This window comes from Penicillium riverlandense, assembly GCF_028828495.1.
Source record: "Penicillium riverlandense strain IBT 135883 chromosome Unknown utg000003l_segment0_segment0, whole genome shotgun sequence".
NCBI classification, from domain to species: Eukaryota; Fungi; Ascomycota; class Eurotiomycetes; order Eurotiales; family Aspergillaceae; genus Penicillium; species Penicillium riverlandense.
This window is the reverse complement of record NW_026643196.1, coordinates 3,392,049-3,416,819: the sequence shown is the minus strand read 5'-3', so window position 1 is coordinate 3,416,819 and position 24,771 is coordinate 3,392,049. Positions and strand designations below refer to the sequence as shown.

The 24,771-nt window shown below is 50.7% G+C and overlaps 10 protein-coding genes across 10 annotated transcripts; 6 read left to right on the top strand and 4 right to left on the bottom strand.

The window, feature by feature from the left end:
- Nucleotides 1-6: 6 nt before the first annotated feature.
- Nucleotides 7-4,908, top strand: N7474_005016 (uncharacterized protein; the record flags this gene model as incomplete). Its single annotated transcript, XM_057196431.1, has 15 exons — nt 7-497; nt 568-632; nt 688-701; nt 749-908; nt 959-1,070; nt 1,121-1,160; nt 1,210-1,389; nt 1,449-1,549; nt 1,889-1,994; nt 2,359-2,924; nt 2,975-3,395; nt 3,451-3,585; nt 3,634-3,761; nt 3,811-4,200; nt 4,254-4,908. 15 exons carry the CDS (start codon nt 7-9, stop codon nt 4,906-4,908), a joined length of 3,564 nt encoding a protein of 1,187 aa, XP_057053827.1.
- Nucleotides 4,909-5,359: 451 nt separating this feature from the next.
- On the top strand, nt 5,360-7,216 carry N7474_005015 (uncharacterized protein; the record flags this gene model as incomplete). Its single annotated transcript, XM_057196430.1, has 5 exons — nt 5,360-5,558; nt 5,630-5,764; nt 5,816-5,985; nt 6,038-7,105; nt 7,160-7,216. The coding sequence occupies 5 exons, from the start codon at nt 5,360-5,362 to the stop codon at nt 7,214-7,216; spliced, it is 1,629 nt and encodes a 542-aa protein (XP_057053826.1).
- Nucleotides 7,217-10,370: 3,154 nt separating this feature from the next.
- On the bottom strand, nt 10,371-11,233 carry N7474_005014 (DODA-type extradiol aromatic ring-opening family dioxygenase; the record flags this gene model as incomplete). The annotated part of the gene is made up of 2 exons (XM_057196429.1): nt 10,371-11,096; nt 11,141-11,233. The coding sequence occupies 2 exons, from the start codon at nt 11,231-11,233 to the stop codon at nt 10,371-10,373; spliced, it is 819 nt and encodes a 272-aa protein (XP_057053825.1).
- An 885-nt stretch (nt 11,234-12,118) lies between these two features.
- On the top strand, nt 12,119-14,986 carry N7474_005013 (uncharacterized protein; the record flags this gene model as incomplete). The annotated part of the gene is made up of 1 exon (XM_057196428.1): nt 12,119-14,986. One exon carries the CDS (start codon nt 12,119-12,121, stop codon nt 14,984-14,986), a length of 2,868 nt encoding a protein of 955 aa, XP_057053824.1.
- A 295-nt stretch (nt 14,987-15,281) lies between these two features.
- Nucleotides 15,282-15,829, top strand: N7474_005012 (cupin domain-containing protein; the record flags this gene model as incomplete). Its single annotated transcript, XM_057196427.1, has 2 exons — nt 15,282-15,700; nt 15,772-15,829. 2 exons carry the CDS (start codon nt 15,282-15,284, stop codon nt 15,827-15,829), a joined length of 477 nt encoding a protein of 158 aa, XP_057053823.1.
- Nucleotides 15,830-16,935: 1,106 nt separating this feature from the next.
- N7474_005011 (cytochrome P450) lies at nt 16,936-18,522 on the top strand (the record flags this gene model as incomplete). The annotated part of the gene is made up of 3 exons (XM_057196426.1): nt 16,936-18,078; nt 18,148-18,310; nt 18,362-18,522. 3 exons carry the CDS (start codon nt 16,936-16,938, stop codon nt 18,520-18,522), a joined length of 1,467 nt encoding a protein of 488 aa, XP_057053822.1.
- Nucleotides 18,523-18,714: 192 nt separating this feature from the next.
- On the bottom strand, nt 18,715-19,549 carry N7474_005010 (SDR family NAD(P)-dependent oxidoreductase; the record flags this gene model as incomplete). Its single annotated transcript, XM_057196425.1, has 2 exons — nt 18,715-19,242; nt 19,355-19,549. 2 exons carry the CDS (start codon nt 19,547-19,549, stop codon nt 18,715-18,717), a joined length of 723 nt encoding a protein of 240 aa, XP_057053821.1.
- A 412-nt stretch (nt 19,550-19,961) lies between these two features.
- Nucleotides 19,962-21,773, bottom strand: N7474_005009 (CocE/NonD family hydrolase; the record flags this gene model as incomplete). Its single annotated transcript, XM_057196424.1, has 1 exon — nt 19,962-21,773. The coding sequence occupies one exon, from the start codon at nt 21,771-21,773 to the stop codon at nt 19,962-19,964; it is 1,812 nt and encodes a 603-aa protein (XP_057053820.1).
- A 466-nt stretch (nt 21,774-22,239) lies between these two features.
- Nucleotides 22,240-22,530, bottom strand: N7474_005008 (uncharacterized protein; the record flags this gene model as incomplete). The annotated part of the gene is made up of 1 exon (XM_057196423.1): nt 22,240-22,530. One exon carries the CDS (start codon nt 22,528-22,530, stop codon nt 22,240-22,242), a length of 291 nt encoding a protein of 96 aa, XP_057053819.1.
- Nucleotides 22,531-22,895: 365 nt separating this feature from the next.
- N7474_005007 (uncharacterized protein) lies at nt 22,896-24,622 on the top strand (the record flags this gene model as incomplete). The annotated part of the gene is made up of 4 exons (XM_057196422.1): nt 22,896-23,327; nt 23,395-23,918; nt 23,971-24,206; nt 24,264-24,622. 4 exons carry the CDS (start codon nt 22,896-22,898, stop codon nt 24,620-24,622), a joined length of 1,551 nt encoding a protein of 516 aa, XP_057053818.1.
- Between the last annotated feature and the right edge of the window lie 149 nt (nt 24,623-24,771).

Here is a 24,771-nt window from a genome sequence, read left to right as displayed (position 1 = left end):
GAAAACATGCCACCGTTTCGCATCGTCATTGTCGGAGGTGGCATCGCGGGCTTCACGGCTGCTATTGCTTTGCGTGGGAGCAACAGACAGATCACAGTGCTGGAGCAGTCGAGTTTGAACAAGGAGATTGGTGCATTGATTTCACTACAACCGAATGCTTCGCGCATTGTCGAGTCAAAATGGTGCCTGAAAAAAGAACTACGTGGTGCCCGACAGATGGTGGATCAAGGTATTCGCATTTACAATACAGATGGGCAGCTTGTGAAAACTGTGCCATTGTTGACAAAGACGGAGTACGGGGCAAACCGTCTCATATTCCATCGGAGGGATCTTCATGAGACCCTCAAGGAAGCTGCTATCTCGCCCGAGGGTCGTGGGGATCCTGTCCTAGTGCGGACTGCATCGCGGGTTGTCGACTGCAACCCAGAACATGGAACAGTGACTCTAGAAGATGGAGGTATTGTGAGAGGTGACCTCATCATTGGGGCAGACGGGATGTAAGAGAGATGACCGTGTATGGCGTAAGGCAAAAAAAAAAGAGCACTGACATTTAAGCCATCTATCTAGACATAGTGTACTTCGCAAGCATGTTCTATACGAAGACCCTTTGCCCATGCCGACTGGCCACTCAGGTAAGCACCCAGAATTTACCCCGAACAGTAAATTCTTACTGATTTTCTTGGATAGCTTATCGCCTTATGGTTAGTTCGAGGATGTTGTTAATGCGCAATAAAACTAATCAAATCAGATACCAACGCAAGTCTTGGAAGAGCATGAACCATATTTCTGCGAGAAAATCAACCCGCGTGACCCTTTTACATCGATGATGGTTGCTCATAACTGTCGCTTAATTATGGGTCCCGGTAGACAAGGTGAAGTGTTTGGGATTGTGGCTTTGGTGCCGGACGGTATGATTCGATGTCGAAGACGCGAATATTCAGAATGTTAACTGATCTAGATGAAATGAGCGAGGATCCTCAAGCAAAACAGTCTTGGGTCTCGGAAGGAGTCTTAATGAAAATGCTGGAGACTTTTGCCGAGTTCCCTATCTGGGTGACTGACATCTTCAAGTGCGAAGCTCCTACCTTTCATTTCTGAATATAGCTGATCAGATAGATAGACACTCGGCAGACATTGGGCTGTGGCAGCTACGTGATCTTGTAAATAGATGCGTCTAACTCTTTGATAACAGTCGATAACACTGTATAGGATCCGCTCAAGACGTGGCACCGTGGCCGAGTAATTCTCATTGGAGACGCTGCCCATGCAATGCTTCCTACCCAAGGTCAAGGGGCTAGCCAGGCAATCGAGGACTCTGAAGCATTGGGGGCTTTCTTTGAAGATATCGACCAGCCGCCGTCCCTAGATATACTTGAAAAGATTCTAGAGGTGCAGCAAGCAATTTCATATGGGCGAGTTTCATTGGATCGTGCTGATGGCTATCATAGGACGTGTTCCACACCCGTTATTCTCGAGTGAGCTTAATTCAAGCTCATAGCCGGCAGGCAGCCAAGCCTGGGACAGCCAAGGGTGATAAAACAATCACTATGTATGTCATTCAAACCCTCGAGGAGGATCGAGGATAATTAACAGCGAGTCAGGAAACCCGACGAATTCATGGATTTCAACTGCATGTATCGGGGAGCTAAGGAGTGGCAGCGACAGAAGCTCGCATCTGCTTAATGGACTGAATGCGAAGTACCCATAGATAAATGGCAAACAATGAATATGTAATTGGTATGCTCGATTTTAGCTTCATCGGAGCGTAAGAAAATAAGTGGCCCGCAAAAGCGGGGCGATCCCGGGGCCAGATAAAAGGTTTGACTCGACCATCCCACGACCTTGCCATTCCCAAAGACCCTGTCCGGATATGAGTGGCCACACCCAGACCCCGCGACGCTCTCCACGGAGCAAGACACCCGGAGGCCACCGGTGTCCCCATTGTGACAAGGCATACGAACGCCCCGATCATCTTGTCCGCCATCTGGATTCCCGTAAGTATCTCTAGTGTTTGGAAAAACATTCCCCTGACCGCGTCTGCGGGAGTGAAGATCGCAACGAGCGTACCTACCGGTGCCATACTTGCCAGCGTGGTTTCAACCGCAGGTGAATTTGCCCCTGATATTGTTGCCAGCCGACCTAATTTATGAACAGGGATGTGCTCCAGCGCCACCAGGTGGTCCATGAGAGAGAGATCGCAGAAGGCAAGGCAAGCGCTAGACGCCCCACAGAACGTGCGATCGTAGCCTGTGAGGCCTGTGCAACTGCAAAGCTGGGCTGTGACAATGACCCGCCATGCAAGGTAGAAAAATGAAGTACTCATCTAGATAGCCTTCAGATATTAACGGGTTCCTCCAGCGATGCCAGACAAAAGACATTATCTGTGTCCCAAGGACCACCGGAACGCAACATTCGAACGATTTGTCGCGGTCGCAACTTGGACCGCTGTGCTCACCGCTCGACCGTGACTATGGAGAGCTCACGACGATAACCACCACCCCGGAGTCAGGCCCATCTGAATTCAGCGTTCCGCGAGCATCAGCCCATTATTCGGGGAGTAGCCACGACTCTAAACTAGGACATTATGAGCTAGGCATGAATCCCTTTTTATCCCGAGAAGGGCTGCAGGTCCATCCAGCCCTGAATAGTTTTCCGGCCTTTTTTGAGCAAGTCATGCAACCGAGTGTGGAATTTGATGGCGTACCACAAGGGACACAGCAGCCTCGCAGTGTATTCGACTTCATGCAGGACACTGACTTCACATTTTCTGACTCGGATTTGTTTGGGACGGACTTCATCCCAGATCTCGATCGGATTATTGACACTCGGACGCCTTTCTCTACGCTTCAACATACCCAAGACCCCGGGTTGGATGCTGATGAATCAGCCAGACGACGTGTAGAAGCTTTTCAGCGTTCACTCTGGTAAAAGTCCTTGCTCTGAAGCAACCAAGACTGAAACTAAATGGAAATAGGCTCTGGGTACCGGAAAAGAACCAGAATGCGTTCAGCGAAGAGGGAAGGATCCCACTGAGAGACAGCGATCGTATTCCACCCACCCACCAAACTCGGCTCGAGGCGCTGAATATACCCGGCAAACTATCTGTGTGCGCACGCGAGAATATCTTGAAGCTTGTAATCAGGACAGCGGGATCACGACTCTCAGTCTCGTCGTTTCCGTCCGCGGAGTACTTAGACACTTTGATCAAAATCGGTATCGACAAACGCACAGAAACGGATGCATGGATTCATCCATATACATTTTTTGATCAGCAGGCCCGACCCGAGCTTCTGACGGCTCTAGTGGCAGCGGGGTGTGTTTGCTGTGGATTGCCGTCCTTTAACAAGACTGGTATCATTCTTCAGGAAATCACGAGAGTTAGCTTGGCACAACTGGTAAGACCGTCTATTATTCATTTTATACTTCAGACTAACGGCAGGTATGTGTTAGGTGGAAAATGACAATAGCGTTCTCCGAGATCTGCAGTACATGCAAGCTTCGATGTTGTGGCTCGACATTGGTATATTCTGTGGCTATAAACGAAAGATGCATATTGCAGAAAGCTATCTCCAGCCACTATGCACGGTACGGTCAGTGGAAGATTATTGCATAGAGATGGCTAATTATATGCAGGCACTTCGACGCGCTGCTGTATTTGATCGCTCCACATACTCTGTGATCACGCCGTACTTGGTGGGCGACGACGAGGAATCACTGCAAAAAGTATGGCACGAATGGGTGAGACAAGAGTCTCTGAAAAGGTATGAGAGCCTTCCACTAGATAATATACAAATTCACCAATATGCATAGATTGGTGTATCACCTGTTTGGACATGATATTGAAGTCTCCTTGGCAATGCATCGCCCGGCAATCATTTCATATACCGAACTCACGCTGCCATTTCCAGCTGCCCGGGATTTGTGGCTGGCACCCACGGCCGCTGCATGGAAGGACATCTGGACGGCAAGGTATCATGCGGTGAAAACGACCGAGTTGAGTCTGAGAGGTCTATTGTCAGACCCATCGCTTATCACGCATGTTACGGTTGAGCATGATTGTGAAATTAGCAGATCTGCACTACTTCATGGCTTGGCTAGTCAGGTATGGGAATTCCGACAGCAAATGATGCTCTCTCAGGGTCATCAACCCGGGCCCCGTGCCACAACGCAGCTTTGGCTACAAAGTAGACAAGAAGACCTGTAAGTGAGATACCAACGAGCTAGATTAACTTGGATATTGATTAGCATTGAAGTTATACTACCCTCAAAACTGTCCAGGCAGAATCGCTCAACCCACCGGCTGTCACTACCCTACTACAGGAGTTCATCATGATGTACTTGCACGTGGACGTAGATGCCATCCAACGATTTGTAGGTAAGTTGGGAGAGCTGGATGCACGTCGCGCATATCCTGGCCTGAGAGATTGGAGTCGCACCAAGGGGGCTCGAACCAGCATTTGGCATGCAGGCCAAGTTCTCCGTGCCGCTCGCTCTGTGAGCGCATACCAGCTGCGCGGGTTTGACTCACTTGCTATTTACCACTCGGCCTTGGTCCTATGGGTATACGGTTTACTTCAATGTGGCGAGACACGACGATTAGAAATGAGTACGCCAATGAGCGAGACTGATAGGGCGCCTTCAGTGGCATTAGATGGACCAGAATACCAGGCCACAAGAGCATTCTTAGGTCATGACCATGGTCGACCGGGCTTGACGATGTACCAGCATCGCAACGGGCAAGAAGGCGAGGCCGAAGTCTTTTGCGAACTAAGTAAGCCGCGCTCTATCATGGCGGTGGCGCGACAGGTATTTGAGGGAAGTTGTCCTCGCTCATTGCCGAACGATATCCTACCGCCTATTATCCAAAACCTCTGCAACCTCATAGAGGATCTAGGAAACCTGCCGTGATGGAATGCATGCTCTTTTAATCAAGTGTACAAATTGAACTGTTATGCCGTGTCACAGGCCGAATAGCACCTCGAAGCTTTCGCCTACTTCCGTTTTTCCCCCTCTCTGTGAGAATGAGTAGCCACCCAGAATCGCTGTGATTAGTTATTGCTGACCTCACTATGGGTCCTTCGGCAAGTGGGGGAGATTTCCCATGGAAAATGTCGGAGTTGTGGGGACAAAAGACCAACCCCCCATCCCCCGCAGAAGACAACCCCCGTTTTGACAAGCAAAAGCATGAGCATCCATAGGCCCAGACACGCGTTTGGAACTTAGGGAATACTAGCCCCCGCGCGGTGGAAATGCGGAGGAGAATAGCTCAAGCGCATAAAAGACAGCCTTGCCATCTCTGCTGCTAATCTTCATGCCTTCTTGAACCTGAGCACCTTGTTGCCTCAATAACTTAACCATAATGGCTGCTGCAGATCAAAAGGCCACAGTTGAGGCTATAGAGAATGTGAAGCCGCAGGATATGAAGGGTGCAGATAAGCTGCTGGTCGATGCGGCTGGCGAGGTTCAGCATCTACCAGTTCCCAGCAGCGATCCCAATGATCCACTGAATTTCACGATGTGGGAAAAAATGGCCATTATTATTAGCTGCTGCTGGTTTTGTGAGTCTGTTTATGTTTTCAACTCCGTCTATTCGGATATATATTCCAATGCTGACTTTGATGGTACCCAGCAATCATGTCCCTGTCAGTGGTAGGTGGTCTGGGAGCCGTTCTGAACGTCTTCTTTGAGATGTATATCCCGGAAGGAATCAGTGCAACTAAAGTTGTCTGGCTGGCTACTTTCCCATCTCCTTTCGTCGGCGTCGGTAAGTTGGTCTATGACAAGTTTGAAGTGATGGCCTTGACTGACGGCATAGGAAATTATTTGATCCTACCACTGGGCCTGATATATGGCCGCCGGTCGGCAACAATTGCCTCTATTATAATTCTTCTGGTTGCAACTGTTGGATGTGCAGTTTCACAGACATTTGGACAGCACCTTGGCTTGCGTATTCTCCAGGGTCTAGCTACGGGTGCTACGGAATCGGTTTGTCCCTCCATTGCTTCAAGTCAATTAAATGCTCACAAATTCCTCGTAGTTGCTTCCCCTAATCCTGTCGGAGGTGACATTTGTGCATCAGCGTGGAATGATCTTTGGCGTATACTGGGCAACGCAGAATGTGGTTACCAGCTGTCTAAATATCGCCAGTTCCTACGAGGTCGCGGCTCTAGGCTGGAGGTGGTTCTACTGGGTTTACGTTATTGCGATCGGTGTCGGCCTATTAATCGTTCTATTTGGGTGTTTCGAGACGAGCTACCGCCGACGAGCTCAAATCCTCAACGGCCAGGTGGTGGTGACGGACCAGTTCGGTGTCACACATGTACTGACTGGTACCCCGGCGCAGGCATATTTACAACAAATACAAGATGCAGATGACGAATCGACCATCCGGGACGAAGCACAACCAAAGAAGAGCTATCTGCAGATGCTCCGTCCGTACCAAAAGCCGGGCAAACAACCAGTTCAAACGATATTGATGGCCTGGTTGCACATGTTTGAAGCATTTAGTTCCCCGGGAATTCTATACTCCACCTTACTGTCGTCAGTAGTACTTGGATCCAGCATCGGGATGTCGTTGACCTATGATACCGTGCTTCTGAACTACGGCTGGTCGGCCAAAAATGTCGGCCTAATCAATCTCGGTGGCGTATTTGGCGGATTTGGGGGAATGCTGTACGCTGGTGTGTTTGGTGACTGGTTTATTTTGCGCATGGCCAAACGCTCCAATGGTGTCCATACCCCCGAGCACAGGTTGATTCTCCTGATCTTCCCTGGGATCTTAGGTGTGATTTCCTTGCTGCTCTACGGTTTCACGGCAGAAGGCAGTACTTGGGGGGGACCGTACATGGGCTGGGCATTGTTCCAGGTTACCTTTGTGTCGGTACTAGTTCTCTCGACCTCTTTCGCTGCCGAAGCTTGGGAGCAAAACCCTGGCCCGGCCTTGGTGGCGGTTGTTGGAACTAAGAACATCATTGGATTCGGACTTAGCTACGGGCTGGTTCCGATGGTAGCCAAGTATAGCTACCCAACTGCAATGGGAGTCTTAGCGGCAGTCACTGGCGGTGTTTTTTTGCTGGGGATCCCGGTATACTTCTTTAATCCTGCTGTGAGTGTTTATTCATCTTTTGCTAGATAAATCTTGGTTGTTAATGAATCACAGTGGAGTCGTTACATGCAAAGGCGGGAGTTGCAGAAAATAGATTCGCCTGTGGCCTGAGAGAGATCAGCCACCTTTACGTCGAGTGCTATGAGTGGGGATGGGTGGTAGTGTACTGCTTTAGGAATAAAGTCATAATATTGAGGTACATTATTGAAATTGCTGAGATTACTCCTTCTCTCATTCTCGTCTTCTGAGGCTCATATCCTTGACAAGGTTTTCTTCCCGGTGAAGAAGCTCTTTAATTTTAGAAATACCCTCTTGATCACCATCAACTATCCCATTCCGATCTTCTCCAACCCATCCTTGAGTATATCCACCTCCAAGGTCGATGACCAGACGTCATGATTCCTATTAATCAGAACATTCGCAGCTTTGGCGTCGCTCCAAATGATTCCAGCCTTATCCAGGTGAGACAATGTGGTTGTCACTTGCGAATCCCACTTTACCCGCAAACCGAAAGGTGTATCTAAAGTGGAAGCACACTCCAAAGTGGTATTATCGCAGTCAATCCAAGAAAGTAGAAGTCCAATGAGGGTACCATTTCATTTGTCCTGGACCACACCGTGTAGACGAGAGAAGTTCATAATATCTTGAGACTCAAATGTTTCTTCCATCATTCTGTAGATATTCATCTCGCGCAGTACACTTCTTTTGTTTCCCGAGTCCACTGGTTTAAAAAAGTAAAATATCCCACAGCAGAAGCTTTTCTAGGAAATCGAGAAAGTGGTTCCTCACAGTTGGTAGGCTGAATTATAATCTGCCCCGGCAGAAGAATAGCCAACTTGGGGAGAGTTTAACCTCGTTGAGGTTGAGACCATCGGACATTGACTCTTCTGGGACGCTATAATCCAAGAATGGTTCTAGGCGCCCATCGGAACCGCAGAGGATATAACGATATGTTTTAGGAGCCAGATATTCTTGATGAGTGACTGGAGCAGCTTGAGGGTGACTCAATTTTGTCGAAGATCGCTGAAAATGGCTTTGTAGCCCATTCCTGTAAATCTTGCTCTGCTGTCTCGGCAACCTCGTCATCGTCATCGGATACTAAATGTATCATTAGAATTTACGCCCGCAAAAGGGGGGTCCGTGGAGATTACCTGACGTTGCTTAGAGATAATTAGATGCGAAAACATTTGCCTTTACAGACCATAGGGATCTTTGCTGAGTTTCCCGCCAGACAGTCACTTGATCTATTCACCGAAATCCACTTCGGCACATTTGAACGAATTTGGAGAGTTTTGCATATCCACCCGTTCTTCAGCGACCTTGCCAAAGACTGGCAGTTTCCTGGAGCCTTTTCCGCAGACTTTGCGATCCAAATTTTTCTCGCGATATTGATCGGAAACAGCTTGGTGACCGGGGACTGGAGCAAGCTGTCCTTTGAACCGCCATGCGCTTCTGGAACACAGCCCTTTCATGGAGATCAGCTGCTGCGCTTGTCCAGAATACTGACATACATCTATCCGGACAGATGCGTCGATGCTTTTGACCAGAAGGATATATCGCTTTGAAACCCCTATTTCAGCTATCATTTCTAGCTATTTGGTCCGCAATGGCATGCTATTAGGCTTGCACCGCGAACCTTCACGATCTAAGTATTTTTCCGCAGAGGAGGCTGAGCTTCGACGTCGCCTGTGGTATACAATTCTGGAAATTGTCCTTTTATTCTCTATAGACAGCGGTATGCTGCCATCTATAGAACCAGACGCGTAGGATGCATCATATCCTTCTGCGACCAAGGATGATGACCTGAATATGGCGGGTGCGGGTCAGTCGCCACGCTTGTCTGTCCCAGAGGGAGGAACCGCCGCCACAGGCCTTGCAGCTTTGGCCAAATCGATATCCTGCCGAATGAAAATGGTGAAGGCCATTAATCAAATGAATCTTTCGCTTCCATGCGAAGAAGTTTTACGATTTGGGGCCGAGCTTCGGACAGAACAGAAATCATTTCATGATTATCTCTCGAACACCGAGCGCCTGGCTCGACACAATAATACCAGCGGCGTCGTCCACGATCTTGGCGACTTATTGTTCGAAAGGATGATCTTCTTATTACACAAAACGTTTGCTATCGAGTTCAGTCCCCAGGACGAATTCTCTGAGTATACCTGTCTCATGACCGCTCCCAGCATGTTGGAGAAGCTGCACAACACAGTTTTATATCGCGATAATATCAACCGCAACGTCGTTCGGAAATGATGAGTGTGCCTCTAGTCGTGCTCGACATCGGCTTCACCCGTATACACTTAATAACTATTTCGGGACCCACCGCTTGGGCCTTAGCGTAGATCAATCATTGAGCGGACCGCATTACGTTGAGAAATGCTGTAAGGATTAAACAAAATAACTACGTTAGCTGCAAAAAGATATACATTCATGAACATAAGTAGCTATCTCTCTAGATTTTGAAAACCGAGCATCTGGTCGTTGAGCTATACCCGTGTTATTTTACTACTCTGGTCAAGTGCTCACTTGGCATGGGGAATCTGTGCCATGCTATCGGAATAATATTCGGCCTAACTCGTTAGTTGGAAACCCTCACGAAGAGAGAGGCCACTTCATAATTACACATTTTACTGAGGGCGGATTATTTTCTGCTTTGGATTGAAAGACACATGCCCTTCCTCTCTCATTATTACAGATGTATGGTAACTGCTAGTGGTTCTTGTGCCTTTATTAAATTTGAACTAAATAAAGAAATTTCCTGAGGTGGGAGCGAGCAAGGTCACGGAGATTGGAAAGCGTCACCGACGATATAGGCAATCACCTCTGGAATATCCCAGATAGTTGGCTTTGAAACTCTCAATAATCTTTTTCTTGCCCGTCGGAAATGGTGTCGGATTGCTACAAAGTTATTGTTTTGTCGAGTTGTCCGTCACAGAAAATATCCGGAAGATTTCAATAAGATTCTTGCGCGAGACGACCTGTCTGTAGTGCAGTGAGCCTATCTTGGAAGGGCTTCAAAGATAGGGCTTCTAAAATTTTGAATTTCGGCTTCAGAGCCTGAGGACACAAGCAATTGGATGCGAAATGAATTTCTCACATGTTACGCCATGAAAAGTTACCTTCAAGTCAATGAGGACTTTAAGTCATCTCGCCCCATTGTTCTCCGAGTCCTACTTAAACAACACACGCCAATATTTGCAGAGGTTGTGGCACAAAGAGGTAAGTAGAGGCAAGATAGTCTTGCCCATACTTTATAAACACCATTTTACGCCCACGCCCCAATAACAAACTGACTATTGCACATATTGGTCAATTCCCAGTCCTCCGCCGCGAGAGCCCCCTTGGACCCCGTATCTTCCACATCGCCCGCTGCACCCGCAACAAACATCGCCGGCATAAAATGCTCGTCTGTGCCATGGGCATCACGAAAGAGCGGATGTTTCATGAGTCTGGCCATCGAGCGCCGCAGCTGTGGCCCCGAGGACTTGGTAATAACATCCTCCACAGCCTGTCTAAATTCCAGCGCCCACGGCTCGGGAGGCACGGGCATCGCGAAATTATCCCTATACCGCACCAACGGCATCCAGTGATTCCGATAGAGATTGTGCACTGCTCCCCCGGACCCAATAAGCAGGTACCCTTCCCTGCGTAAGGGGCGGAGAATGGAGCCCAGGCGCATGTGAAAGTGTGGATCGTAGCGCATATTGCAGGAGAGGAGGACAGTGGGCGGACACCCCTTCGGGAACATGCGAATGAGAATGAGGTACGTGTCGTGGATCCAGTCGAAGGATTCGTTCGGGACAGCATCGACGCCTGCTGCTCGGAGCAACTCGATGCACCGCTGGCCTGTTGCGAGGTCAGGGTTTAGCTTGTAGTCGACGTATTTGGATGGGTGGACGTAGGCAACGGGGCTTTTGGATGGGTTAGGGTTCATTGCGACTTCTATTCGGCGGTGGCCGACGGTTCCCCAGTGTGCGCCCTTCTTCGTTAGCTTGCTTTCGAGATGATGGTCGGGTATCGGTTGAGGGTGCTTACCATCATAATAATGCCCTTGATGTTATGTGCGAGGGCCTCGTCACCGCTGGCCTGCCAGAAGTTCGCGGACGCGGATTCCTCTCCGAGCATCATGGTGGACCCATGGGAGAAGAAGTAGACGGGTGTCAATTGCTCCCTGGTATCTTTAAGAAAGGAGAGAAGTTGGTAAGGAGCTACTCTATGGAAAATTGACGAGTGAGACGTTACCTTTGAGTGCCATAATAATATACAAGTGCTTGCTATCTCAGCAAAGGTTGTGCCAAAAGGTTGTTACTTTCAGGCAGCTTGAGGGTACCTCCGAGTAATGCGACGTGCCATATTTCGAAAACCTGGGACTGTTTCATCAGTCGTATAGAAATAATATCGAGCTAGTACTAACTGGCAACTTACACGGCCCAGCCTAACATTGGTGAAATGCGGGCATCCGAACTGTTCGGAAAGTGGGTCTTTATTCGGGCTTGACCGGTGTTCCCCGGCTTTTACGAAATAATCTTACCTGTCTATTCATCCAGATACCCCCTTATTTCTTGAATGAAACTCTCGTCTCTCTCTTCTCGGCATTTATTTGTTGGAGTTGTATGTTCTATATGACAGTTCGTAGCGTCCCTTTGAATGTCCCGAGTACCACCAGTTTACTTGTGTAACGGGAGTACTGCCATGCGCTATGCAGAGAAGGTGCAACTAGATTCTATTCTTGAAAGAAGCATTGCCAAATTTATGCAATGGTAGAGCAAAATATGAATCGGAGCATTTAGGAGTCAGTTCAATAGTTCTTTCGCCACTCCTTTGCTTTCCAGCAGACGCCCAATAAGCCCTTGACGGTTGGTGCCCGCACGTTCCCCGCATCTGACGGCGTGGGCTAGAGCCCCTCTGGGGCTTGACATCCAAATTTCAAATAGTACTTCATCCTGCCACAAAAGCTTCTCCCGCACCGATAGTCACAACAGAAATCCATTGCAGATCTATGATTTCCACCACATGCCTCCAACACAGCCGTTAAGAAACAACCCCGGCGATTTCCAATGCAGCCGCTGCCAACGTACATTCACCCGCGCCGACCACCTGTCGCGGCATGTCCGGATCCACACGCAAGAGAAGCCATTTGCATGTCTTCTGTGTCAAAAGAGTTTCAACAGAGCCGACATGCTCAAGCGGCATGCATGCCTGCGGCGCGCGGCTGTCAACGATAAACAGCTGGAGGAGCTGGCCGCCAGTCAGACGAAAAATGTACGCGTAAGCCAAGCGTGTGTCACCTGCGCAGCCTCCAAGCTCAAATGTAGCGAGGAGAAGCCGTGTGAACGATGTAAGGACAGGGAAATTGTGTGTCAGTTTCAGCAAATTGGGGATGGGACGAAAGCTAGCCAGTCATCGTCGGGTGATTCTCCGTCTGAGAAGACAAGCGCTCACCAAAATATGAATGAGTACCCGACAAATGGAAGCAACGACATTATGGGAATCCAATCTCCCATTACCCGACTGCCGTTAGAACAGCTGCCATGTGTTGACGCGCTTCCGCCGCCAGAGGCCCCCATTCAATCAGCCTGCGATCGGGGCCAGGAGGAATCTGCGGAGCGAACGAAGCGTTCAGGATTTGCATACGAAAATGCTCAACAAGATATACCATCCAAAGTTCCTCGCATCGACAGCGGAAATGTGCACGGCGACTCCCTGAAAGATCTGCAGCTTGCAGTAGGGCCAAAATTGCATGCGCAGAACCCCGATTTTCCCGTAATGAGCAATCAAAATCAGATATCAGATCCGTATATCGATTCATCGAGAGATCTGCCCTCTTTTCTCACGTCAGACGATCATAGCGCGGATGCACCATATCGGAGTGGTGCACAAACCCCCTTGAACATGTGGGAGGGGTTTCTCACCACTCCCTTCGACTGGGACACGGAACTGCAGAATATACAGATAACAGATCTTCTGTCCCCATTATGTAACTCTCCTGACTCGGCGGTGTTGGCTGCGGATGGCCGGAGGAAAGATGGAGTCGATACAGTCTGCCGTGACGAGGATGCTCTGGTGATGGGGGTGAAAGCATACAGATCGTCTTTCTGGCACCGGGTTCCAAGCCCGACAGCCACTAATAATCCCGACGATTGCCGCTTGATATTGACCCCTGATGTGGTGAATGGGTCGCCCGAGATCTTACAGTCGGGCTCCTGGACAGGGAACCTTCGAGTGCTGCAGAATTCCGACAGAGGTCGCCTTCTGGATCTATTGATCAGCCACTGCGAGAAGAAGGATGCAGTTCACATTCTGTCTTCATTTCCTTCTCTGGACTTTCTTCGCGGCTTAGTCGGGCTGTTTTTCAAGGCGCAGGCAGGACACACACCCAGCTTCATCCACAGATCTACATTTGACCCGGAGACTACCTGCTCGCCTTTACTCGCGGCAGTCATTGCCTACGGGGCCTGCTCAAGCTACACCCCTGCGGTCCAGCGCCTCGGGTACGCTATTATGGATGTTGTGCTTCTAGCAATCATGGCAGAATGGCAACCGGGCAACACATTCGCTCGAGACACGCAACTTGTTCAGGGGCTCACGCTTGCTCTAACAGTGTGCCTCTGGAGCGGAGATAATTGTAGACTAGAGGCAGCGGAGACATTCTCGCAATCTGCTGTGACCGCTGTCCGACGAGCTGGGCTTTTCCGAAACCAACACACCAGTGAGAGCTGCCCCACCGCCCCAGTGGAATCGGACCAAGGGCAGCAGCTTGAAGACGTCTGGCAGCGGTGGATCGCCCAAGAGACAGAACGGCGTCTTGCCTATCATATATTTGTTTTCGATAGCGAGCTGTCGATGGTGCAGTTGACGAGTCCGCTGATCTCGTGCGGCGAGATGAACGCTGCTTTCCCTGAGAAGGAGGAGCTCTGGCGCTCCCCTTCAGCTACGGAGTGGAAAACGCGATATCATCAGTTCTCGAACTTCCCTTCGTCGTTCAAACGGGACACCAACTTCTCCCTCGCCACGAGCACCCGGTGGACACTGAGCGGCTATTTCGCCGAGAATGAGGGCGGACTGCGCGACGAAGAGGGGATCTTGACTGTATACGGGCTCTGGCGTTTTACGTTTGCATGCCGCCAATCTCAAGATCTATTGAGCGGCAGCTACGAGGATCACCTCGACGTGGGATGGCTGACAGCCCACACAAAAGCCCTGTCCAAGCAATTAACGGACCTGGTCAAGCGCGGCTGCCATCCTGTTGACCCTGTGGCAAATGTCAGGCTCAATTTGCTGAAAGAGTTCCTCTGCTTGACCTTGTGTGCGCCGTTAGAGAACCTGCAGAGCTTCACGGGCAAGTCCGGAGTGGATGTTGGCGCCGAAATCTTTCCCTCGCTGCAGGAATGGGTGATGAGCAGGGGCGCCCGCGAGGCGACATGGCATGCAGGCAAAGTGCTTCACGAAGCCTCTCGACTCCCAGGAGTCTTTACGGGAGGATTCTTTGTCATTGCTGTCTATCACGCCGCTATCACTCTGTTTGCGTACGGGGTTATTAGGGCCTCTCGTAGCCGACAGGAAGGCAAAGTGACCACGAAACCAACCTGGCCGGCGCCTCCGTTATTTGAGGGCACTGTTTGGCTCTCCGGAAGCTCGTGGTCAGAGGTAAGGGGCTATATTGCGCTGTGTGAGGGCCACCCGGCGGTTGGGCACCCGAGTGGTAAGGGTCGTGGCAGGTATGCCTACTTGGCAAACGGATGTGAAATTATGAATTACGCAATTAATATACTGAAGCCTGAGGGAGCTGAGAGCCAAGGGGAAATCACGCCTTTGATAGCGAACCTGGCACAGCTGATGCTGGAGATTGGGCGTTGCGCTCGGGCTGCGGGCCATAATTGATATTTGCGTCAGCTGAAGCGGAAGTGCGAGTTTTATGTGATCCTAGAAGAAACCAGTTCGATCCAGGCATTCTGATTGTCTTTCTCCATGCAAGGTTGTCTCCCTCCGCAGCCTGACGGCCGTAAAAACTAGGGCCGGCTGCCCTCCCCAACCGATCTCGGGTCGGTCTGGTCCCACGCATGTATATACGCCCCCTCGAATAAGACCACTGTTCTACGCGCCATACATTTCAGCTGATTATTCTCCTTTACTGCTATTATACCTTTGCTACCATTAAGTGTACCAACCAGAAACCATGCCAAACACCCCTCACAACCTCCCACAAACCCACTGCTACTTCACAGCCCACGATGCATTAGGCAATGCTATCTTCTACGACAAACCAGAAGAAGTGAACATGAAGCCACTGGGGCCAGCCCTCTTCAGTGTCCTCTTCACAACCAACAAGTTTCCGCACGAGTTCGACGACGACAAGGATGTCGTGTCGTTCCTCAACTACAAGGGCATCGTGCCCGTCTCAATGCCCAACGGGACTGTCGTCCGGATCGTCGATCTAGCCCCAGATGAGGCATCCCCTATGCATCGCACAACGAGTCTTGACTACGGAGTTGTGCTAGAGGGTGAAGTCCTCCTCGTCCTGGAGGATTTGGATAACGGTCCGAGACGGCTGATGAAACGGGGTGACGTGAGTGTGCAGCGGGCGACGAACCATGCGTGGGTCAACCCTTCGAAGGACACTTGGAGTCGTATGTTGTATGTCCTTGTTGATGCTAAGCCGGTGAAAGTTGGGGGAAGGCTTTGCCGGACCACGGGATTGGGGACATTGATATGCCAGAGCAATAGAGTTGTATTATGTATGTTTCTTCAAGTTTATGCCATTACATCTGTAGATAATATATCTAAGGCCATATGACCCGCTAAATATTGTGGCAAATTGAGATGGACCTGAGGATGATCCAACATACGACATACTGCTGGCAGACCAACTGGTGTCTAGGGCATCTTTTTAGGTACTGAAAGACCGTGCTCTGTTACAGTTATTGTTACAGTCCTCGAGAATGAAGTACCAAAAGGAAATTCGTACCGTTCCCTTCTCAGCTATCTCAAAAGAGTTCCCAAACATAATATGCCTACATCTAGGCTGGCGAGAAGAGACTATGACCGGCTCACTGCCGCACTGTCGTGATGAGTCAACGACAATGATGTTCCCCAATCAATGGGATTTGGAGTGCGGGGAAGATTTCCTGGGGCCGATGCTTTCGGACTATCCGGACGGATGGTGCGGGGGGGGGGGAGACAGACTGGGGTGTTTCAAGCGAACTACGTTCATTGTGGAGGAATTCCCCCAGAATTTCCTGGATATCGCATATAATTCAGTAGTGGACTTTGATTGCGACGGTTGTGGCGACGTTGAAATGGCGGTCGCCACATATATATGCCACAGCCACCTGTGCCTGCCAGATGTGGGTGATAGAGCCTCCTTATACCTCTTCAGATATCTTCAAGCGTAGTTTCTTGGCCTTCATACCCCGGCCGTAGTTTGTTCAAAAATTGTCGGTGACCCTGTAATGCGTATTGGGTAAGAGATCCACGCGAAACCGAGAGTTCTCATAATTGCCTCACGTACGTGGGTCCAGATTAGTTCATAGAATTCCAGTCAGATAAAGCCAGAGCCATAATCCGGTCTCCGGTAACTCAATTGAAGCAGTGGAAAAGGGAGGAAGGAGGCGCTGACGAATCGGGTGCTGTGTGCCCACGGTAGCCGGAACTGATTTTCTCTCAGTAAAGTGGAAAGAGGAGGACTATAGGATAGGGTCTCTAACTTTCAGAATCTATCTCCCACCCCACGGATACATGATAACCCTCTCAGACCGTGCTGTACGAGTTACCAGACAGACCTTGCGGTAGCCACAATGGCCGAATTTACTTACCCAGTTCACTTCCACAACATGCCTTCAAGCCCGCTTTTGATCTTCGCTCTATCCGTTCTGCTGCTACTCTACATCGCATCTCAACGCCTCACCAGTCCTATTGCAGGAATCCCCGGACCAGTCTTAGCATCCCTGTCACGCGTATGGATGGCATACCATTCTTATCGAGGGAGAATGCACATCGTCATGCGCGAACTCCACAGCCGATATGGAAGCCTAGTCCGTACCGCACCAAATGAAATCAGCGTTGCGGACATTAGCGCAATCAAGGAGATATACGGACCCGGCTCAAAGTTCCGCAAAGGCCCATGGTACAGCGTCTGGAAGGGAACTCAAAAAGTCGATTTATTCGCCGAGCGCGATATCGGGGTCCACGCTGCTCTGCGACGCAATGTTTCGCGAATGTACTCCATGAGCAGTGTTACCTCCCTGGAACCATGGGTTGACAATGCTATCAGCTGCTTCATGGACCAGATGCGGGACCGCGTAAATCAGCCCATCGACTTCGGCATGTGGCTCCAGCTGCTTGCCTTTGATGTGATCGGGGAGATCTCATTTTCTCGGCGCCTTGGATTCCTCGAGGCAGGTCAAGACGATGGAACGTTGAATCGCATTGAACGCGCTCTTCGCTCCCTGTGTTGGGTCGGTCAGGTCCCCTGGGTGTACTGGTTGGAGCATTATCTATCTCCCATCTTTGGATATCATCTCGATGTCAAACTACGGCATGGCAAGATCCGTAACACCGCAGCGAAGGAGGTTTCAGCGCGCAAGACCCGGCAAACTGAGCATCAGGATATCCTAGGCCATCTGTTCCAAGTCCAGCAGGCGAGGCCGGATCAAGTCGACGAAAACGCAGTGACCTCGATTGCGACGGCGAATATCTTTGCTGGCTCGGACACAACCGCGATATCTCTCCGAGCTGTGTTTTATTTCCTGCTCAAGAACCCACGGTGTCTGAATAAGCTGAGAGACGATATTCAAACGAGACACGCGGACGGGAGATTGTCCTTCCCTGTGCGGTTCTCCCAGGCCAGTGATATGCCCTATCTCCAAGCTTGTATCAATGAAGCTCTTCGTCTTCACCCGGCCGTCGGGATGAGCTTACCCCGGGTGGTGCCCCCGGGAGGTATGACAATTGGATCGCAATTCATCCCGGAAGGGGTAAGTATCCCTCCCTGCCCTTTACTTCTGCATTATTATCTGTGAAATGCAGAATCTCATCAGAAACAGACAATCGTTGGCGCCAACGCGTGGGTGATCCATCGCGATCCGGCCGTCTGGGGTGCAGACGTTGAAACGTATCGACCAGAGAGATGGATCGAAGGAAACCGGGGCGAGATGGAACGATGCTTCCTTGCATTTGGTGGTGGCGCTCGCTCTTGTATCGGAAAGAGTATGTTGTATATCCAACTCGTCTGGACCGCTGCGTGCTAACGAACGACAGACATAAGTATTCTAGAGATGAGCAAACTGATACCAGCAATACTCCACACTTTTCAAATCGAGCTTGAAGAGCCGGATAGGCCGTTGGAGGAGAAGTGCTACTGGTTTGTCAAGCAGGAGGGATTCGTTGTGCGGATGAGTCTGCGAAGGGTGGAAGCGTAGTGCCTCTACGACCAGAATAGCTTTACAGAACTTTTAGGCTTTACTTCATGGGTCTTTCCCGCGACCTTCTACATGTGCAAAAGCGCTTACGGGTACGATATTCAGCTTATCAATTAAACATAGCGTGGCAATATACGCATTGTCTTCTATTGAAACTCTAGTCCAAAGAATATACTCACGCACTCTCACCGCTCAATGGGATAACAACCACCCACAGTCAATCTCAATTTGTTGCCCGGTCATTGACCGATTCCTCGCAATTGACAGATATATCTCAGCGCACTGGCGCACATCAGGCACCTCCCGCAAACTTGTTTCGTCTCGCCACCGCTGTATATACTCAGGCGAATAGCGCTGGCCCCAATCCGTCAACAACAGCCCCGGAATAACAGAGTTGACCCTGATTTTCGGACCCTGCGTTTGAGCCAGGCACTTCATCAAGTGCAATCCTGCAGCCTTGGTGACAGAGTAGGCCATACTGCTCCCACTTGGAGACACACCCGCTATGGAGGCCGTATAAATATAGACACCCCCGTCCGGATTCGCGTTGAGCGTGTCCTTTGCGGCGCGGAACATGTGCAGACTACTCTTGACGTTCGTCGCCCAGCACTTGTCCCACTCTTCCTCGCTGAGCGCGGAGAGATCTGCGAAGTCGCTGAAGGCGGTCCATGCGGCGTTGGCGATGACGATATCGAGGCCGCCGAGGCCGCTTACAGTTTCCTGTACTAATCTCTCGCAGTCTTTTGCGATGCCTACGTCCTGCGCTGCTGATCAGCTTTGCTTTTTTATCTCTATTTCTCGTCCCCCGTCGGCGGGGCGGAGGAGTACTCACGGCCTGGATGGTAATCGCGCGGATACCATACTGTTCGGCCAGATTCGCTGCTACTTCATCTGCCACTGTGCCGTTTGACATGTAGTTTATGGCTACCTGGACACCTTGCGCGGCTAGCAGCTCTGCAATCACCTTGCCGAGTCCCTTAGAGCCCCCTGTAATCAGGGCTCTACGGCCTTTCAAAGCGTATGACATCTAGAGGAGCTTGGGAATCGAGCTGTTTGAAGGAGGATCGGAGGATAGATACTATTTGGAAGCACCAGCGCTGCTAAACCAACAAAACTGAAGTTGTATTTTCTTTCCTTCGGAACTTGGTCGATGTGTCAATCAGCCTATTCGGCAGTGAAAGCCGTGATGTACATTTCGAATCGGAGGCATGCCCGCCGGCCCCGCAGATCCGATGTCTCTCCCGAAGAGTTATACCGTGGTACCCAAAGGCAAGGCACTCGTAAAACAGTCACATGCTTCTTTTGAGAGTTATTGTAATTTTATATTATAATTTCGCCGTCCATTGTTGGTGAACCTCAACACTTTATTTGCTAGACTAGAGCTACACTACCAGCCCGCTATGCCGCCAGCCTCGAGACAGAATATACACCCTGTACTCTTATGCCGGAGGAATGATAGGAAACGTAACGTAATTCTCCCAAACGGGCCCAAAACGTAAAGAATTTACCCCCTGAAACCTCTCAAGAGGTCTATCCCTCGGGTGATTATGCTGGAAGATCCCCGAACCCTCCGTGTCGCCGGAGGCCACTTCAAGAACCAGTTTTCCACCCTTTCCAACCACGACCGAGGTAGGCCAGAGCTCGACATCCACAGAGTATACCTCCCCGGGTAGTACAGGGAGAATATCAGTTGAAAGGTATTCACGGTATGGAAGCCACGACCGGTGGCGTGGGTGGTTCTCGTTGACCTTCCGCAGGCTGACTCTGAGCCAGCCACGGCATGCTGGGACTGGATCACCTGCACTCCCAGTGTAGTTGATTTCTTGTCCCTCTGGAGAGATGTGTCGGAGGGTAACGAAGAGGTCTATGTCCCGTGGGGATTCGCTATCGAAGTCTGCTTCGAGCGAGACACACAGATGCGCTACAATGTGGCCAGTAACCTCTGTCTCACGTTCGAAGGCCAGGCTGGTAAATTGCAGGAAGTGCGGGTCTTTCAGTGGCCCTGGAGCCTTATAGGAGAGTTTGGCGTAGGGTGATGTAGATGATGGCTTGATGGGCTGGAGGCCATAGTCCGGTGTCAGGTAGTACTTCGTGTACTCGGTGCGTGCCAGGGGCCATTCATTTTCAGTTCGACGAGGGAAAGTCATCTCCGCGGCCTCGTCATTACAGGGAACATTCCCCTTCCGCAGGACAAGGTCAACGGGAGGGACCTCTCCCTTCCTAGACCACCCAACCCGATCATCATCGCGGAGAAAGGCATCCAGGAAGCTCCGTTGCAACTCCACCTCCTCATCGCGATAGAACGGAAGATCGTGCCTCCCCGTAATGAAGCGAATATACTTCAACTCTGAGCCTGCATGGAGAAAACCCTGAACATTCCCTCGCAAGTGCACTGTGATACCACCCCAGTTTGCCACGGAAAGGAGCGGCACCTCGATATCCTCCAGCGCATATTCCTTCGAGGCATAATACACATCGTCTCGAAACTGGTTGCTCGCGTTATCTAGGGTCTGGTGTCTCCGCAGCTGTTCTAGCTGGTCGTCTGAAAGCTCGCCCTCAATCGTGTCAGGTCCCCAGTTACTTGCCGCTCGGCCGGGCCGGCCATACTGGTTTGTGACGACTTGGCGGTTATACCAGAAATCAATGAATCCATTGGCGAAGATACCACCATGGCGACAGCGGTCCCGATAGTAGTCGCTCATTCCTTCCCAGGGCACAATTGCCTTGAGACCTTTGGGTCTCCTCGCTGCCACGCGCCACTGGCTCCCTGCGTAGTAGCTGATTCCCAGCAGGCCAACATGGCCAGATGACCAGGCCTGCTCTGCACACCATTCAACTACGTCGAAGAAGGCCTCGCTCGTTCCGCGGGACATGGTATCAAGCATTCCAGGGGATTGCCCCGTGCCACGTTCATCCGCACGCACGACCACATACCCGTGCTGTGTCCAGTAGAGAGGGTCTGGGGTTTCCCAGCACGAATGCTCGGATTGCTGATTCGGATTCACCTCTGCGAAGGAGCGGCCGTGGAAATCGCGGTAATGTATATCTTTCCCGTAGGGACCGTACGTAACCAGGACAGGATAAATGGAGGACTCATCATTCGGGCGATAGATATTGCAGCGGATGACGGCCGATGCATCCAAAATGGCGGTCGTTTTCAAGGGGATGGATACATTCTGCTCGAAGATGTAAGGGAAAGACGTTTTGTCCTGCGTTGAGATGTCACGTATTCGATGGGCGAGGTCTTCCATGACGAGAAGGTGAGAGAAGGTGTGATCAACGTTCGATGCAGTCCATGAGCTCACTAGATCAAGTTGGGAGCTGCAGGCCGGCCATAATATGTAGTAGCTTTTTCTCGGCCCCGCAAGTGGCTATGCTATCCGAAGCCATGCTTGTGCTCCACTCGGCCTGGTCTATCAATTTCACTCCCGAGTATGGCTTCGACGAGAATATGGCTACAATCTCATTGATGGGAAACAGCAGGGAAAGCCGTCGCGTCTATGAAGGGACTTTATCATCGTTTGAAAAACAGCCCATTCTAAATATATCTGCTGTGCTGGGTACGTATCCTCCCAGGCATCCTCATAGTTCGCCCCCAACACCGTACCTGAACCACCCATTGTTGAGCCGTCCACCGGTGTTTCGCCAGATATGCGCGACCGACTTTCGAAGGCCCGTCAGTTCACCTGATGGTCTTCCGCTGACACGAAGAAACGACTAATTGCTCACCGCATTGATATGGCATCCATTCAGCATCATGAAGGCAAACACAGCCTCGGCCGTATTTCGTGCTCCTCGTTCAGAGTAATCGAGGTTCGTGTTTATTGGACGATGAGGCGGAATCCGGCGATGCTCTGACGGCCAGTTGTTCGGCGCTGGAGAGGATGTATCGTGAGCCCTATTGCGGTCGCTGGGTTCTGGCCTCAGGGTAGAGTGGTGTATCTCATAGTCCGTCAATATCTGTGTTACCGTCAGAGCAGGTGATGACTCGGTGACTGTTTCGGACATTATGGATGGGGTTGGATGTATCGGTTTGAAAAGCTGGAGGGAAACCAGACAAAAAATATGGTTAGGAACGGTTTGCAGTCGTCGGAAGAACGAAGACTAATCCTGTCAACAGCGATCAGAAGAAGAGCTCCTAGAGAAAAACCGGTTAGGATTAGTGAGGGGCCTACAGTAGTCACAGCACCCTCTGTTCGGCTCTTCGGCCCCGCATGTTGGCGCGTTGGTCTGCGAGTGCAATTGCCCTCAAATGCAATAATACGGACTATCATTTTAATTGTACATTTCTAGAAGTTTTCCGCTACAGTTACTAGACTGTACTGCAGATTATCTTTTGTTAATTGCTCGCCTACATAATCCAAGGCCATAAAATGGGATCACCATCACAGATCAGCATTTCAAGCACCAATGCATCCATCGTCGCACGCTTAGGCGCCGCACGCATCGATGGCCGCAGTGAAAACCTCCGGCACCGGCAGGACGAACTTCGATCCCTCCATGAAGCACTCTCCAAAGCTCACGAGCAGCTTCAAGCAGCGATGCTAGCAGACACTGGGCACTCAGCAGCGGAGATCAACCTCGAGTTCTCCATGGCTCTGCAGACGGTGTGCCACCACTACGATTCGCTGGATTTCCGGCAGGCCCAGGACGAGGAATACCAGGTTGAACAGGGACATGACCACACAGGGCGGCGCATGAACGTGGGAGTGGTGTATATCAGACCCTCGGCGCTGTCATCGTTGTTCTCGGTTGTTGCGCCGTTGGCGGCAGCGATGGCGGCGGGAAATGTTTTGATATTGGAGGTAAATTGGTCTCGGAGATGCGATGAGCCGAGCGCTAACGAAGGGTTGCTTTTTTGGCACTATCTAGGTATTAGCGACGCTGTACCAACTACCCCACCTGCTCTCGAAGGTCCTCGTCGAAGCTCTGGACGCTGATACCTTTGCGATTGTCTCAACGCCTCTCAGCGATGAGGCACTCCGATATTTATCCGCTCACAGGGTTCTGACCGATCTCGGTCGACCTGCGGATGACACCCATGCAAACGTTCTCGCATCCTGCTCAGGCAGCCGGGTGATCGGAGTCGTCGACCGCACCGCCGACATCACGCAAGCAGCTAAGGCAATAGTCCGAGCACGATTTGCCTTTCAGGGCAAATCTGTTTACGCACCAGATGTCATTCTGGTCAATGAATTCGTGAAAAGCTCACTCCTCGAGAGCGTGGTCAAGGAGGCGACAGTTTACTTAAGCCAGACGCCTGCCAGGAATACAGAGCCAGCAGTGCTCCGACAGCACGCAGCAGTCCGGAAACAGATGGCCAGCATCGTGGCAGAGAATCGGGGAAATATAATTGCCCTGGGCGAGGCAGCGGGTATAATGGACCTGGCGTCTAGGTAAGCCGCTTGCTGTTTTATTGTCAGAGAACGCGTTGACTAAAATACTCAGAAGAGACGCAGCCATCCTCGCGACTAAGATGACGTTGCCTCTACTTGTCTTTCTGTCGTGCACGAGCCTTGATGATGCTATCAACTTTGCCAGCTGTAATAGCGACGACGACCTCCTCGTTGGCACTCCATACTTGGCCTCCTACGTATTTGGAAGTCCAGAAGTCGCTCGATACCTGTCTCAAGGGCTGAGTGCCTGCGCCTCATTCTTAAATCATATTCCAGTTGAGATCTTAGGTACAAAAAAATAAATAAAACTCCTTGTCCACATCCGGGAAACAGTCAGGCTAACAGTGTACTCGTCCTCGGGTTTAGTTGGTCCCGCTGGCCCAGCTGGACACCCACTCGACGCGAAACACCGGTATACGAAAGCAATGTTCGAAGTCCCTCGGCCACAATTCGTCGCGAACGCCCACGCCGGCGTGCCCTTCAAAGACGCCGTCGTGATCAACCCGGCGGCAGCAGCTAAACTGCTGAACTCTGCCCTTAAACCGCTCAAGCCCACAGACCAGCCATTTCAGGTCTCATCCATTGGCTTCTTCGAGCAGGGCTTGCTCACATCGCTGGCAATTGCAATGACTCCCGTAGTGGTCGGGATTGGCTACGGGATGTATTTGGCTGGAAAATGGCTATTGCCTTATGTTCGAAGGTAGATTATTTGTATTTCTAGTATTAAGGAGTGGTTTGGTCTAATAGACTGCATCATTACGACATGCTCGAACTTGGTTTAACACGTAAGCATCATGGCAGACCTCAGTCATCATCGGGGTAAGAATCATAGGGACTCAATTCTATTTGCGCA